Here is a 14,186-nt window from a genome sequence, read left to right on the forward strand (position 1 = left end):
TTTGGAATCGGAAAAATTACACTTCCGATTAAAAGAGTTTGAAAGTAAATGAAATAAAATAACAAGTTTAATAAAATAAATAAATAATAAATTAAAATATATAAAACATAGCATTTATTAAATTAAGTAACAAGTGTAATAATAAAATATGTTAAAGTAAAACCTAAAATAAATTCAATACAAATTAAAAATGATTTTTTCCTTATTCTTCTTTTGATGGCAATTTTAATTAATTCTTCCTCTTTAACTGTTTTAATTAATTTTGTTCTGTATAATCATTCTTTTAATTTGAGCCAGCCTACAAACATTTCTCACACTATTGGACCTACGTTTAATAATAATCACAATAATAGTAATTACATATTTTATTCATAAGACAAAACTCAATGTGCTGCAGAGTCGAGACAACATAGGAAAAAGAAACGAGCATCAAAGAGAAGTGAGAGCAGACAGAAGAGTTACGAAACGTTTCTGATGCTGCTTTTTCTGTTTTTACACTTTGAACTATGAACTCTTCAACAGTCATAGAAAAAAAAAAAGACTCAAAGACTCTTTATATACAATGAAAATGCTTTTATTTTGACAGCATGGCCATGTGGACCCTCATGAAGTCTCAACACTGGAACCTGTTGGTTTAAATCCCCGTGCTGACCAAAAGATTGAAGTCTGGTCTGGTCACTGGCCAGGTCACTTCCCGAGTACTGCAGAGATGCCATTGAGCAAGGCATCAAACCCTAAAGAGCTCAGGCGCTCGCTGTGAAGCAGCACTACGTGTGTGAGAAGCATGAGCGTAGACCTGGACTCTCGGGGCTTAGACTAACTGGTCTCGTTGCTTCCTCGGGGTTGTTGGTGACGACGACCTGCCGCTTTATAAAAACTGATGGTCGACCATCAGCCGGTGGACGAGACCTCAGCAGCGCACAGGAGACGAGATGGATGCAGATGATTTTAAACGATGGTGAATGGATCGAGTCATCAAATAAAGGAGCAGTGAAAATACTTCAGGGACAAAAGCTGACGTTTGATTTTATTTCATTTTTTTCCTTTTACACCATTTTGGGTTCAAAGTTCATCACAATCTTTTAAAGGCAGAGTCAGCAGCTTCCTCCTTCAAAATAAAATACAGTCTGATCCTAAAGTGAAGCCCTTCCAGGCCTCTGTACTTGTGTGCTGGTGACTCTGCCTTTAAATGAAAGCTCTCAGCTGATTGGCTAAGGGCTACGTGAACGTAGAAAACGTCGTGTAGCTGCGAGAGAAAAGAAGGACGAAGTGTTCCTCTCTGAACTCTTTGTTCCCTTTAATGTGAAAATGAAGCACAGACTGTTGAAGAAGTGTCGTTTAAAATCTATCTCTGTTTTGTGATCTGAAGGAGACACACGATGAGCCGGCGTCTCCGGGCGTCACGTCTACTCTGCAGGTTTCTCCGAGCGTGGAGCTCGGATGGCTTCGGATGGATTTGGACTCGATCAGTTTCCGTTCTGGTTCATCTGGAGAAACTCGCTGTGCAGCTTCTCCTGGGCCTCGAACAGCTTACGCAGCTTCTTCGCCTGGCCTTTGCTCAGCTCCTTTCCTTCGGCGTCGTGAGTGGGGAAACCCTGCACACACACAAAAACAAAGAGACTCAAACCTAGACTGGTAACTTCCTGTTTCTAAAGTCCCACTCGGAGTTAAGGAGGAATTTACCGTCTCATCAAACTGGGAATACTTGTCGGCCTCTTTGCGAAACATCTCACACGGAGGGATCTTCATCTTGGCCAGTTTCGCCGCCTGAAACAGACGAGTGATGAGAGGAGAGGAGACACTGGAGGAGTCTTCATGAAAGCATGAGAGGGACTGACCTCTTGTTCTTGTTTCTTTCTAGCAGCTTCTTCTTTCTTCTTCTTCTTCTCTTCCTCCATCTGTGACAGAAGAAGAAGAAGAAGGTTCTCACATGTTCTGTAGGAGGCTGCGTGCGTCTGCACTCTGCAGCTCACCCACCTTCTTCTTGTCCTCTCTCTCCTTCAGTAATGTCTCCTTGTCCACCAGTTTCAGCACGGTGGGCAGACCTGTAACACAGTCAGCAGTTCACACACAGCACACTCTCCCTCGCCACACGTGGCGTGCGGAGGAAATGGTGGTCAGATAAGGACGGCGTATCGTTACCTTCGTGATCTTCCAGCCTGACCCCGAGCTCCGGTAACGTTTCATCACGGACGACGTCGCACAGCTGCAGCAGCTCAGTCACTGGATGAGATTTAAACACACGTGAGAAGTGTTCCACCTCCTCTGATCCGACTTATTCACCAGCGAATCAGAACGAAGCTCAACGGTTACCGCCCACTTTTTCGGCGGCAGCAAATTTTCCCGTTAAAATCCTCCGTTAACATTTCAATGAATCTTTACGTTGATGTTTTTTAATCCTGGAGCCGCCTGAACTACAAATCCCACAATCCATTGCGCTTCCAACGAGACTCTGAACTAAGAACTCGTTTCTATGAATCAGCTGGAGCCTGACCGATAATCGAGGGATTATTTTATTGATTTATTCCCAAATCCAATATTTAGTGTCATTGTAATAAACGAGCAGCTCTCTTTGTCACCAGCAGGGGGCGCTACACGGACTGCAACTTCAAATCTGGACATTTGTCGAGAGGTGACAGACCCCCTTGTGAGCACTGCCGGGGTGCCCTTGAGCAAGGCCCAACTCTCCCATATCGGTCAGGCCCTTGGGTTAAGACGTCGCTGTGACACTGTGGGATTGTGGGTAGTGTAGTTCTTTGAGGATATCGAGTCGTTCCACACTTGGGCAGCTCGTGGTCAGTCTACCTCGGGTGGTTATGACATCATAGCCCTGTACGCACTTATTGGTGTTTCCACTGTCAGCAGAGAGAGTCACTCCCATGATTCCCCGCCAGCCTTAAAGTCATCTGTTTTAGTTTCATTGAGCGCCCCCTGGTGGTGGAACTGAGCTCTGGACTTGGACATTTACATAAATCATGTTTCTTTTTTTTTTTTTAAGTTCTTACCTTTCTGCTCTCGGGCAATTTTTCGGACGCCCTCTCTGAAATCCGACAGCACGCTGAGGTACGGCATCACCGTGCTCTCCAGCTGACAAACAGGAAACAGGAAGTCGTTTCAGAGATCTGCAGGTTGAGGTCTGCAGAATGAAGCTTCTCTTTACTCACGTCCACATTCTGACTTTGTCCTCCGACGGGGAAACCGATGGACTCGGATTCTTCTATCGCACCAAATATCTGAAGACAAAACGACAACAGGCTTTAAGAGGCGCCGGATGGTCTCTGAAAAGGAGGCGTGGCCTTCGTATCTCGACGCAGGAAACGGACACGGAGCGATCTACTGTGAGGGAAGGTCAAACGTTTGGAGAGTCGGTGACGTCGACTCGGAGCGGCGGCGTGATGGACGCAGGGCGGGGGGAAGTCACGCTCACCTTGAGCATGTTGGTGAGATACACGGCGACGCTTTCCACCAGCATGCGGTTTGGCCTCAGCTTGGCGCTCTTCCTGTTAGCGATGTAGCTGTTGCTCTGACCGACCAGGACTCTCATCTCCTCCATGACGGTGCGAGTGTCCATGTTGTCGCACAGAGCCTCGTGGACGGCTGACTTCCTGTCGTAGAAACTGGAAGGACACGAGAGGTCAGATTTACCTGCTTCAAACGTCCAGAGAAGACGAGGGAGGGGGGCGGAGCCTCACCTGTTGTTGAGCTCCAGCTCTGCTTCCTCCCATTTCTCGAAGCGGCCGGTGATGTCGGTGGGCGTGCGCAGAATGTCTTTGACGTTCAGGAAGAACTCCTGAGAGAGAGAGAGAAGACGAGACAGACGATCAGACCGACAGACATCTCTCACTCTGACACGGGGAAGGTCGAGCGGTCACGTCGTCGCCTACGTTCATGAACTTCTCGTACTGGACGGCCGACTCCATCGTGTTCGACGAGTAGTCCAGCGTGTCTTTCCAGGAATGCATCAAGAAAGCCAGACGGAGCTGTCGGGCTGCAGGAGGACGAAGAGTGAAGGCCGTTATAGAAGCGTCTGGAGGACAGCTCCAGAAAGGAGGAGGAGGAGGAGGAGGAGGAGGAGGAGGAGTCACCTGTGTTCTTCGCCAAAGCGTCTTTAATGGTGATGAAGTTCTTCAGAGATTTGGACATCTTGCAGCCGGCGATCGTCAGGTGTCCTGTGTGCAGGAAGTAGCGGACCCAGAAGTCGTTCTCAAAGAAAGCCTGGAGCAGAAAAAGAACTCCAGGTGAGTACTTCCTGTTTCATCGCTCTCTGACAGGAAGGAGCCGCCGGCGCCGCTTTACCTCAGATTGGGCCAGCTCGTTGTCGTGATGGGGGAATCGGAGATCGAACCCTCCACCGTGGATGTCCATGGACTCCCCTAAGATGGATCCAGCCATGGCCGAACATTCGATGTGCCAGCCGGGCCGCCCCTGAAATAAAGCGGATCATAAACTTGGTCCCTGTGAAGACCTCGTGTCTCGCTGCGACGCCACACGACCTCGCTCACCTTCCCCCACGGGGAGTCCCACGAAGGCTCGCCGGGCTTTGAAGCTTTCCACAGGGCGAAGTCATTGGGCGACTTTTTCTCACTCAGTCTGTCCGCTGAGATGCTCAGGTCGCCTGCAGGCGGAGACGTGGCGTTTTAGCTCACGGGTCATTAAGGGAGGAAGAAGTGAGCGAGCAGCGTACGTACCCTCTCCCTCCTGTAAGGCTTTCTGATCGCCCACCGCCTCCGGCACCAGCTTGGCGTACGAGTGCTGCGGACTGGAGTCAAACTTAGCGGTGTCGAAGTACACGGAGCCGTTTGACTCGTACCTGGGATGATCAGAGAAAACTAATTATCACCAATAAACCTTCCCAGTGTGGAGGTTTGAACATGTTTGTTTTCTCACCCGTAACCGTTGGAGATGACCTTCTCCACAAACTGCACGATCTCGGGGACGTATTCACTGACCCGGGTGAGAACGTCTGCAGGGAGGACCTGGTGACGCACACACACAAACACGGGATCAAACGAGGACTCGTGTCCTGTCGGCGTCCGACGTGAGCCGGAGCGTCCACACTCACGTTCAGAGCGTCCATGTCCTGGTGGTACTCGCCCTCCCAGTGTTTGGGCAGAAGAGAGAAGATGGAATTCTCTGTGACTTGACTTCCAAACTGTTTGTCCAACCAATCAGCGAGCAGGTCCTTGGAGCTCTCCAGCAGCGCCTTACACACACACACACACACACACACACACACACACGTTCATAAATGCACTTTCATGGTGGTTGGACCGACAGGGTTCAGATCAAGTCCTCCTCGTCTCACCTGGGCCAGAGGTTGAACCATCTCGTCTGGCGCTTTGCCGTCCATCGCTGCCTGCAGAGGCTGCAGAGCGGCCGTCACGGCGGCGTCCAGCCTCTCCAACATCAGCTTCTTATCGGGGTCAGCGGTGGACGCCAAGCCGGCCTGAAACGGCTGAAAAACAGACGCTGCAGGTCAAACCCGAGAGGATCCAGAACCTTCTGCTCTCATGTCTCCACAGGTGCATCAGTCTCTGCTCTCACCCCTCGGGCACTCAGCACGTCCTGCAGGATCTGAGCAGCGTCTGGGTTCTTCTCCTTGTACTGATCCAGGAGGAAGTTCTGCCGCGCTCGCTTAATAATCTGAAGGAGACACACACACACACACACACACACACACACACACACACACACACACACACACACACACACACACACACACACACACACACACACACACACACACACACACACACACACACACACACACACACACACACACACACACACACACACACACGTCCCGAATAAACTAAGAGTACAAATATGTAAACTAAACGTAAAGCTCCTGTACATAAAGTGTGTGTGTGTGTGTGTGTGTGTGTGAGTGTGAGTGTGAGTGTGTGTGTGTGTGTGTGTGTGTATAACAATGACTCAGACTTACTTTGTCATCGATGTCTGTGATGTTCATGCAGTACAGGACGTCGTACTTGAAGTAATCCCGCAGTATCCTCCGCAGAATGTCGAAGGATATGTACGACCTGCAGGGAGAGAGAGGGGGGGGCGAGAGAGAGAGAGAGAGTGTAAAGTAGAGCGACAGTAATCAGTAATCTCAGTGAAGCACAATAAACGGATGATCGTCTCATCCTGATGATGTCACGTTCACCTGGCGTGTCCCATGTGCGAGGCGTCGTAAACCGTCGGCCCGCAGCAGTACCACGTCACCTTGTTCCCGTTCTGGGGAACAAACGGCTCCTGAAACACAAACGATCACCATGACAACAAGGTGACAAGGCGGAGTCACACACACTCGTCTGACTTGTTGTGCAACGTGAAGAAAGTGGCGAGCGCCCTGACAGACGTCACACACAGGCTCCTCCTCCTCACCTTGCTCCTGGTCAGGCTGTTGTAGAGTCGCAGCTGGGGAACTGGAGTTCCTGCTGGAGGAGACCAGGGGGGCTGAACCCGCTTCCCTTTCACTGAGGACAGAAGGAAACAATCCTAAATGTGTTGAAGTAAAAAGTTCTATGAGTGGATTAACCACGGGGGGGGGGGGGTCACTCCCATGATTCCCCGCCAGCCTCGATGTCGTCTTTTGTTATGGTTTCGTAGCTTGTGTCTCACAGCTGCAGGTCGAGGTTCGGAGTAAACTTCTGTTTCTGTTCGTCATCGACGCCGACAGGAGGGGAAACGTTGCCATGGTAACAGCAAGCCCTCATCACAACACAAGACATGATGCACCAGACGCGTTTAGAGGTGTTATCTGTTTCCTGTCAAACCCCCCCCCCCCCGTAGTAAATTCAGTGCAGGGGGTGGAGGTGCGAACGCAGCAGGATGTTTTCTTTGAGTTGGTCTGAAAACGTTCACGATGTGTGAAAAGGACTTTAATCTCTGAGTATGTAAAAGACGACCCGGGTTTTAAACTCTGCATCGAAGCCTGTCAAAGACACACACAGCATGCAGACGTGTGTGTGTGTGTGAGTGTGTGTGTGTGTGTGTGTTTCGTCCCAGCTGCTGCCTTGCTGTTTGCACGGTGATAAGCTCAGCAACACGTTACAGCAACGCGGCGATCAAAGCCTGGAGTCCGTGTGCGGGGCGGCGTTGTGCTTCATGCATGTGAGTGTTAGCAGCGGGCCGGAGCTGTTTGCACACCGCCTCACACGTCATGCCTTCGTCTACTCACTGCTGCTGTCAGGGAGGAGGAGGTCCAGCTGCAGGGACGCTATGTGTCTGTACCAGCGCAGAGCGTGGACATGCTGGGGGTCTGGGGGTCTGCGGAGGAGCTTAAAGACTTTCTGGTCAGTTTGGGAGGGGGTGAACCCAGCCAGGTAGCTGCGAGAGATTAGGTAGTCATTCAGGGCCGCTGCCAGCGCGGCCTCCTCATCTATCTGTAGCAAGAAGCCAAACTCAAAGGCTGCGGAAACAACAAGAGGGGCAAAGAGTCGCAAAGAGTTACCGACAACAACAGCAGCACACGTTCTACCTGGACCGGACTCACAGGAACCAGGATCAGGACCACAGCAAACACCGAGAAGTAAACTCACATGAAGAAACCGAAACGGGGTTGAAATGAAACAAATAATAAGACAGGACAGCCACACATACGGCTGTCCACGGTTACAACACCACACGGTTTAAAATGAAACAGAAAGAGGTTTCACTGAATGCTTCTGAATGATTGGTGACGTTTTCTGAGGCGATTTGCTCGGCCTGCTGCCACCGACCCAGACCCAGACCCCGACCCAGACCCAGACCCAGACCTGGAGTAAGAAAACAGGCGATGGATGGATGAAGAACAACTGAAACTAACTCGACATTAAATCAAATAATCTGATGCTTCAGGGAACTTTTAACCTGAATTAAGTCTGAACAACAAATACTTCAAACAAATTACCAGAAAAAAAAAAGATGAAAAATGCCCGTCAATCAAACCTCTCCTCCCCAAAAACAAAACTCCAGATCATCTTTTTCAACAAGTCAGAATGAAACCAAAACCGAACACCCCTCGTGCATAGTCAGAATGAAAGTGGCTCAAACAAACAGAGTTCACAAAGAGAAAGAGACTCAAGGATGGAAGAACTTTTCTTTTTCTGCAAAAATAAAACAGAGTTGAAATCGTTCATTCAGTTTCTAATGCAAACCTGCGAGAACGTGCAAAAAGGTGACGGAGACCAAAAAGTTCTCTGACAACTCCTGAATGAACGGAGACTAAACTAACAGTGAGTTTAATGTAAAAACATGTACTGTATGTGACTTCCTGTGTTTCTGCAGCCAGCCTCTAGTGGACATAACAGAAACTGCAAGAGTAAACACTTTTTCCAACACTGAAGGATTTTCACTTGTCCACTTAAACTTTCACTTAATGATTCCTTCATGTTATACATTTTTATTTATTATCTTGTTGTTGTAAAACAGATGTTCTGAGTCTGTGTATGCACACTAAAAATAAATAAATAATAAAATGTAATGAATATGCTGCCATATACTCATATTGGTACAGATTACAGTTTAATTACAAAGGGACATCACTAATTGTATTTATTTTATTTAATCCCAATAATAATGTTACAACCATTTATGTTTTGCTCAAAGACTTATTTTTTTAAATGACCGGAAGTACGTCAATGTCATACACTCAAAACACCATTAAAATAAGTAATAAATAAAATAATACATTTTAAACGCTTCAAGTATTTATAGCAAATATTCGTTTGTGTTTTATGAGTGCCAGATTAAAGACAGTCATCATTATAGAGAAGCTTTTAAAGCTTCTTCGTGTTTAATTTAAATAACATCCGGCAGGATCTCCTCTCTGTTTTTACCTGGATACCTTTAAGCTAACCGACCCGGTGAGCTAACGAGGCTAATGATAACTCGCGCCATTGCCATAAAAGCGCGGTCACGTGACTCAAATAAAACCTCTTTAAAGGGTTAAAAACAACCAAACAAACATTTACCTGGCTCTCCTGAGCTTGACATGACCACAGACCTGGATGGTTTGATGCTGATGCAACAATAACGTGTCCGGAAGAACCCGGGTGCAAAACATGCGTTCACGTACTGACTGAAAAATCGGGAAAATGTGTTTTACGACGGAGAAAACGTATCTTGAAGGATCGATTAAGCGTTAAAATCATCAGCATCATACTTTATGATAATAATTTGGATCAATATGTGAATGTGTTGATTTAATGTTTAAAGGCGATGGGCTCGCCGTCCTCGTCAACAATTTATGGTGTCACCCCGGCCACGAAACGTAACGAGTCAAGTTTTATTTTACAAATGTACAACTTTAAACACTAAAAGAAATCTGATTGTTTTTCTTCCTGAAAATTTAATTAATGAATGTCATTATTCACTGACAGAGAATATAATTAAAAATAATAATGAAAAACTTTAAAAAACTGGATTAAATCTCGTTGTGACAAATATCGTATCGTGACTGGAGTGTAGTTACACCCATAGATATATCTATGGTGAGTTTGGTAGCATCATGCGTGAAATAGGATAATCCGAGCGGTACGTGAATGCAGCGTGGATTATTACGAAGTAAAGGGAACCAATGTGTGAGAACCTGACAACCGGGGACGTAAATAACAGTCGGACCACAACGCGGATGTGTTTCCTGTCAAAGTACAGGTGAAAGCTAAACTCAACTCGCCTCTAAAGTGTTTTAAAGTAACTAAATGAAGCGGTTATCTGTGAGCGAACAGTAAGTTTGAGCGGAAATGTCTCAGTTTAAAGCGCACGTGGACAAACTGAGCCGTTATTATGAACGTTACACGGAATACGTGAAGAAGAATCCAGCTGCTGCTGCACACCTGGAGAGCATCGTGCGGACCTTGTCCTACCTGATCGCAGGTCAGTCACAGCTGCGCTCCTACAATTCTCCATTAATTTATTTCTATTAAAGCTAACCTTTCATCTTCAGGGTCGTCACTAAACCGGAAGTATTAAACCTAGATCAGATTCATAACATGCAACATGTCACCTGATGCTTCAGTATCAGGGGTGACTCAGGCCAGAGCCTTACACGGGGCACCATCAATCAAGACAAAACTAAATATGAGCTTTTTTAATTGCCAAAGTTCACTGCTGTCATTTTCAAAATATTAATATAATATTGCAATTTTATAATATAGAAAAGAAGAATGATGAAAACCGGAGCAGAAACCTTCAATTATTCAAGGAGCAGTCCGTAACTCTGACCCCTACTGTTTAAAATGAGTACTACTAGGTCACTTCTATCTGAAGCAGTTCCACTGCCCGCTTCCATCGCTGCAACACCTGTTCACCTGATAACTGCTCTCATATCTGGCAAACCCAGGGGCGTCCAAAACGTCCTTCAAAGCCCCGCCTACCTTCTCTGGTCCAATCAAATCCAGAGCATTCAGGAGCAGAATCTAAAGTTTCTCTTTTTTTCCCGATGTTCACTGACAAACTGTAACACGTATTAGTGCGTGCTGACATACGGGGCCTCCGTCGGGAGGCTTCTCACTGTCATCGTGAGTGTTGACAAAGTGTCCTCTGAGTGTTGTCTCTTCTCTCTTTGATGCTATCAAACATTCTGTCTTTTTTTTGTTAAAATGAAATATAAATTGTATCTAATGTTTGTTTTTATTTCAGGTCGATTTGCATTTTCTCATGAAATTTCTGAACTAGGTAAGTAAGTTTCTTTTACATAAATAAGGAGCAGTAATTAGAGTAAGGCCGATAATGAAGTTAGTCTTTAAAGTAAACACAAGCTCCTCGTGTCCCAGTGAAAGGATGAGACCCCCCCTCATCCCTATAACGCCCGACTGATCAGGTACAAAACCGACCACATGGCTATAAGTCGCTGCACAATCAATACAGCAGTGCCACCTTCAAGTAGTGACCACGCTGATGCCACCAAGCCCGCCACGTGGCCCCTTCTGGCTCCTACAACTCAACCGTGTTAACTGAGGGTCAACAAGAGCCGGAACATCCTCAGAGTGGTCAGACCAGGATCCCGATTAGTCCCACATCTCTTTGGGAAGTCGGGACAGGGAGCTCCAGCGCCCCTGATATCTGTGCAACGTGTATCAGCGTCAATCTACGAGCTCACATTTAATATGATTATAGGACGCTGAAAAATGTAAATAAAAAAAAATACAATGATCAAAAAATATATAATTATCAAAATGATGATGAAACTTAAAAAAATCTAAAAAAAAGTTTTAAAGTTTTAGGAAAAGTTGCATTTTCAGTTTGATGCAGAAGTTACCAAAACATATTTTAGCTTTGTTTTCAAAAATGGAATCATCTTTATAATATATGAGGATGTTTGTTGTAAAAAAATGTTTGTGTTGTTATATGATTTAAATGAAGACAAACATTATGTTGTGTTTTTCAGTGTACTCCGCCTCCAACCTGCTGGTTCTCTTCAACGACGGTATTCTGCGTAAAGGCCTGAGAGGAGCCTTCCCCGCCGTGAGTGATTTTCTCTCAACATCAGTTTTATTGCTCGAGTTTTTTATTTTAAAAAATAAATGTGTGTGTGTGTGTGTGTTCAGTCTCTCTCTCAGCAGAGACTCCTCACATGGCTCTCTGTGTTGGAGTACGTGGAGGTTTTCCTGGAGATGGGCGCCTGTAAGCTGTGGGGGGAAGTCGGCCGCTGGCTGGTCATCACACTCGTTCAGATCTTTAAGTATGAAATCTGACTCTGCAAAGACGTCTGTGGTTTTTTACAACTAAAGTGGAGAGGGTGTTTTTTTAATTTTAGGAAACTACAAACAGCTGTTATGAGTTTCTTCACATCAGCATCAGCTGAACTCCTGCTGCCTTCATTTGTCTCCATTTTTAGACTTTAGTGTTTTAAATGAGTTTAAATCCAACACAATGTTTGTAACATATAAAACAGTGAAATGAAAAACAGCTTCCTCTAAATAAAGCCGTCTGTCTCTGTGCGCTAACTCTTCATCTCTCTGTTTGACTTCTGTCTGTGTTTGACTCAGCTTCAACATTTCTCACTTCTTCCTCCTTCGACCTCCAGGGCGATCTTCCGCTCCGTTCTTCTTCTGTTTTACAAAACTGGCATCCAGACTTCACCTCCCATAATCCCCCTGGACAGAGGAGCTGAGCTCGTCAATGAAGGTCAGTTCTCCTCTTTCAGTCTGTGACACTCCCACAGCATGACATCACAAAGGGCAGTAGCCCCTCCCCTTCATGACATCACAAAGGGCAGTAGCCCCTCCCCCAGGTGGGTGACACTCCCACAGCTAGGTGTTTGTTCTGCCCTCTGAGTCTGCCTTCTCACCGTAAACAATAGGACATGGAGCCAGAAAGCAGCGAGTACACAAGAGCCCTTCCAGAGAGGGGGCGTGGTCAGACGCAGCTCATTTACATATTTAAAGCTACAGACACAGAAACAGCCTGTTCTGAGCAGGGCTGAAATAGAGGGGTTTATAGACATGATCAAATACAGGATCAGAGTGGATTTACAACAACACACTTCACACACATGATGAAGAGGAGCGAGGACACTGATTCAACCTGAAGAGGAGGAGGAGGTCATGTGACCTTTAAGAAGTGAAACGATGCTGCTGTAAACTACTGAAGCTGAGTCTTAGCTCCAACATTTAAACGTGATGTTTTTACTTCCCTCCTCAGATGACGAGAACAGAGAGCAGCAAAGTGACGTCTGCTTCGTTGGTCAGCGCTCAGGACGGGTCGTCAGGCCGCTCGGCAGCGGTGAGAGTCGTTCAGTCGTACAGCTGTGTTAGTCGTCAGAGCCAGGGTGGGATTTACTGACTGTCCCTCTTTACCCCCCCCCCCTCCCCCTCCCCCCCTCCCTCTCCCCCTCCATCCAGCTCCGTCTCTGCAGGCCCGTCTGTGGGGAGCACCGAACAGGAGCAGCGGCTCGAAAAGAGAGACGCTGGACAGCAGGCCGACGGAGCTCAGGCTGCGGGAGACCATCGCAGAGTGTCTGTTCATCAGCCGGCCGCTCGTTCACCGTATCCTCCTCAAAGATCTGCTGCTCCACACACGAGCGTTGTTTTAGTTTCATGCTGGTGCTCGAGGGCGACATCTACGGGGTCATGAAGTGGCGTTGACCTCCAGATGGCGAGCGGTTTCAGAACAAACGTTACAAACGGTTTCCTCTTTAACCTCCCTCTCGTCAGTGCTCTCTCTCGGACTCTGCGGGAAGAAGTCGTGGAAGCCGTGGCTCGTCTCAGGAGCCGTCGAGCTCTCCAGGTGTGGAGCCTCTTCTCCTGTCTCAGATCTTATCTTAAAGATTATCAGGCCAAAATGAAGAACACTGAATCTCAATCTTTTCCCGCCCTCTTCTTCTTCTTCTTCAGTTTTGCGGTGCTCAGTGAGGCGAAATTTCAGAACCGATGGGAGCGAGCCGAGATGAGGAGGAGAACTTTCCTGCTGCTGTACTACCTTCTGCGATCACCTTTCTACGACAAATACTCAGAGTGAGCACTTTGAATCTTTTTGTCTTCAAGTTTTAAAGCGACGTCAGGAAGACAATCGATACCTCGCATCCTAAAACAGGAAGAGGTTATTAAAGGTCGACAGAGTGACGCAGCTCGCACGTTACGAAGGTTTCTGGATGTGAATCTTTAAGATTTTATAGGATTCTCTGACAGCTTTACATGATTGAGTAACGTTTAAAACGCCACGTAAGGCTTTGACTTTGTTTCCCCTGAATTGTGTTTGAACCGTTTTCTTCATCCACAGGGAAAAGATCCTCTTCCTGCTCAGACTTCTGGCCGATCATATTCCAGGAATCGGACTCATCGCACGTAAGTATCAAATCACGTCTGCTGCATCGTGCTCGTTAAACGTTAGTGTCAAAAAATAAAGCTGCAGTTCCTCCAGTGTCCACTAGAGTCTGTCTCCTGCAGTGAGTCAGTCTCCATAGAGCTCTATGTTAAAATGTCCAACTTTACAGCTGCAGTTCCTCCAGTGTCCACTAGAGTCTGTCTCCTGCAGTGAGTCAGTCTCCATAGAGCTCTATGTTAAAATGAACATGTTTACATCCTGGTATATAAATGTTTATTTCTCTGGCTGTATTCAAACCTGTTTCCTGGTTCATGACCTGAGTCTCTGTCTGTGCAGGTCCTCTGATGGATTACCTCCCTAACTGGCAGAAGATCTACTTCTACAACTGGGGATAAAATCTGCTGCACGCCATCAGATCGATGACGTTTTTTTAA

The 14,186-nt window shown here is 46.8% G+C and overlaps 3 protein-coding genes across 5 annotated transcripts in view; 1 reads left to right on the forward strand and 2 right to left on the reverse strand.

Moving 5' to 3' along the window:
• Positions 1 to 14,186, reverse strand: part of LOC306821321 (G2/mitotic-specific cyclin-B2-like) — a 38,108-nt gene that overhangs the window by 2,640 nt on the left and 21,282 nt on the right. The window lies entirely within an intron of this gene.
• cars1 (cysteinyl-tRNA synthetase 1) lies at positions 1,288 to 9,052 on the reverse strand. 2 transcript variants are annotated; one of them, XM_079339658.1, is made up of 23 exons: positions 8,958 to 9,029; positions 7,184 to 7,414; positions 6,388 to 6,479; positions 6,167 to 6,255; positions 5,945 to 6,041; positions 5,545 to 5,643; positions 5,306 to 5,455; positions 5,063 to 5,203; positions 4,888 to 4,976; positions 4,689 to 4,810; positions 4,503 to 4,615; positions 4,297 to 4,425; positions 4,086 to 4,215; positions 3,885 to 3,988; positions 3,693 to 3,790; positions 3,428 to 3,617; positions 3,165 to 3,233; positions 3,006 to 3,087; positions 2,143 to 2,223; positions 1,978 to 2,045; positions 1,839 to 1,898; positions 1,684 to 1,767; positions 1,288 to 1,595 (listed from the first exon to the last, which is right to left on the reverse strand). In XM_079339658.1, exons 1-23 carry the CDS (start codon positions 8,977 to 8,979, stop codon positions 1,467 to 1,469), a joined length of 2,469 nt encoding a protein of 822 aa, XP_079195784.1. In that variant the 5' UTR covers positions 8,980 to 9,029; the 3' UTR covers positions 1,288 to 1,466. The 2 variants fall into 2 exon arrangements, with proteins under 2 accessions (XP_079195784.1, XP_079195785.1); XM_079339659.1 differs by lacking the exon at positions 7,184 to 7,414 and having other exon boundaries at positions 8,958 to 9,052.
• Positions 9,464 to 14,182, forward strand: pex16 (peroxisomal biogenesis factor 16). The gene is made up of 11 exons (XM_079339687.1): positions 9,464 to 9,861; positions 10,627 to 10,662; positions 11,375 to 11,451; positions 11,535 to 11,668; positions 12,014 to 12,114; positions 12,631 to 12,711; positions 12,831 to 12,974; positions 13,143 to 13,215; positions 13,323 to 13,442; positions 13,708 to 13,772; positions 14,089 to 14,182. Exons 1-11 carry the CDS (start codon positions 9,729 to 9,731, stop codon positions 14,145 to 14,147), a joined length of 1,023 nt encoding a protein of 340 aa, XP_079195813.1. The 5' UTR covers positions 9,464 to 9,728; the 3' UTR covers positions 14,148 to 14,182.

Source organism: Symphodus melops (genome assembly GCF_947650265.1).
Source record: "Symphodus melops genome assembly, chromosome: 3".
NCBI lineage: Eukaryota > Metazoa > Chordata > Actinopteri > Labriformes > Labridae > Symphodus > Symphodus melops.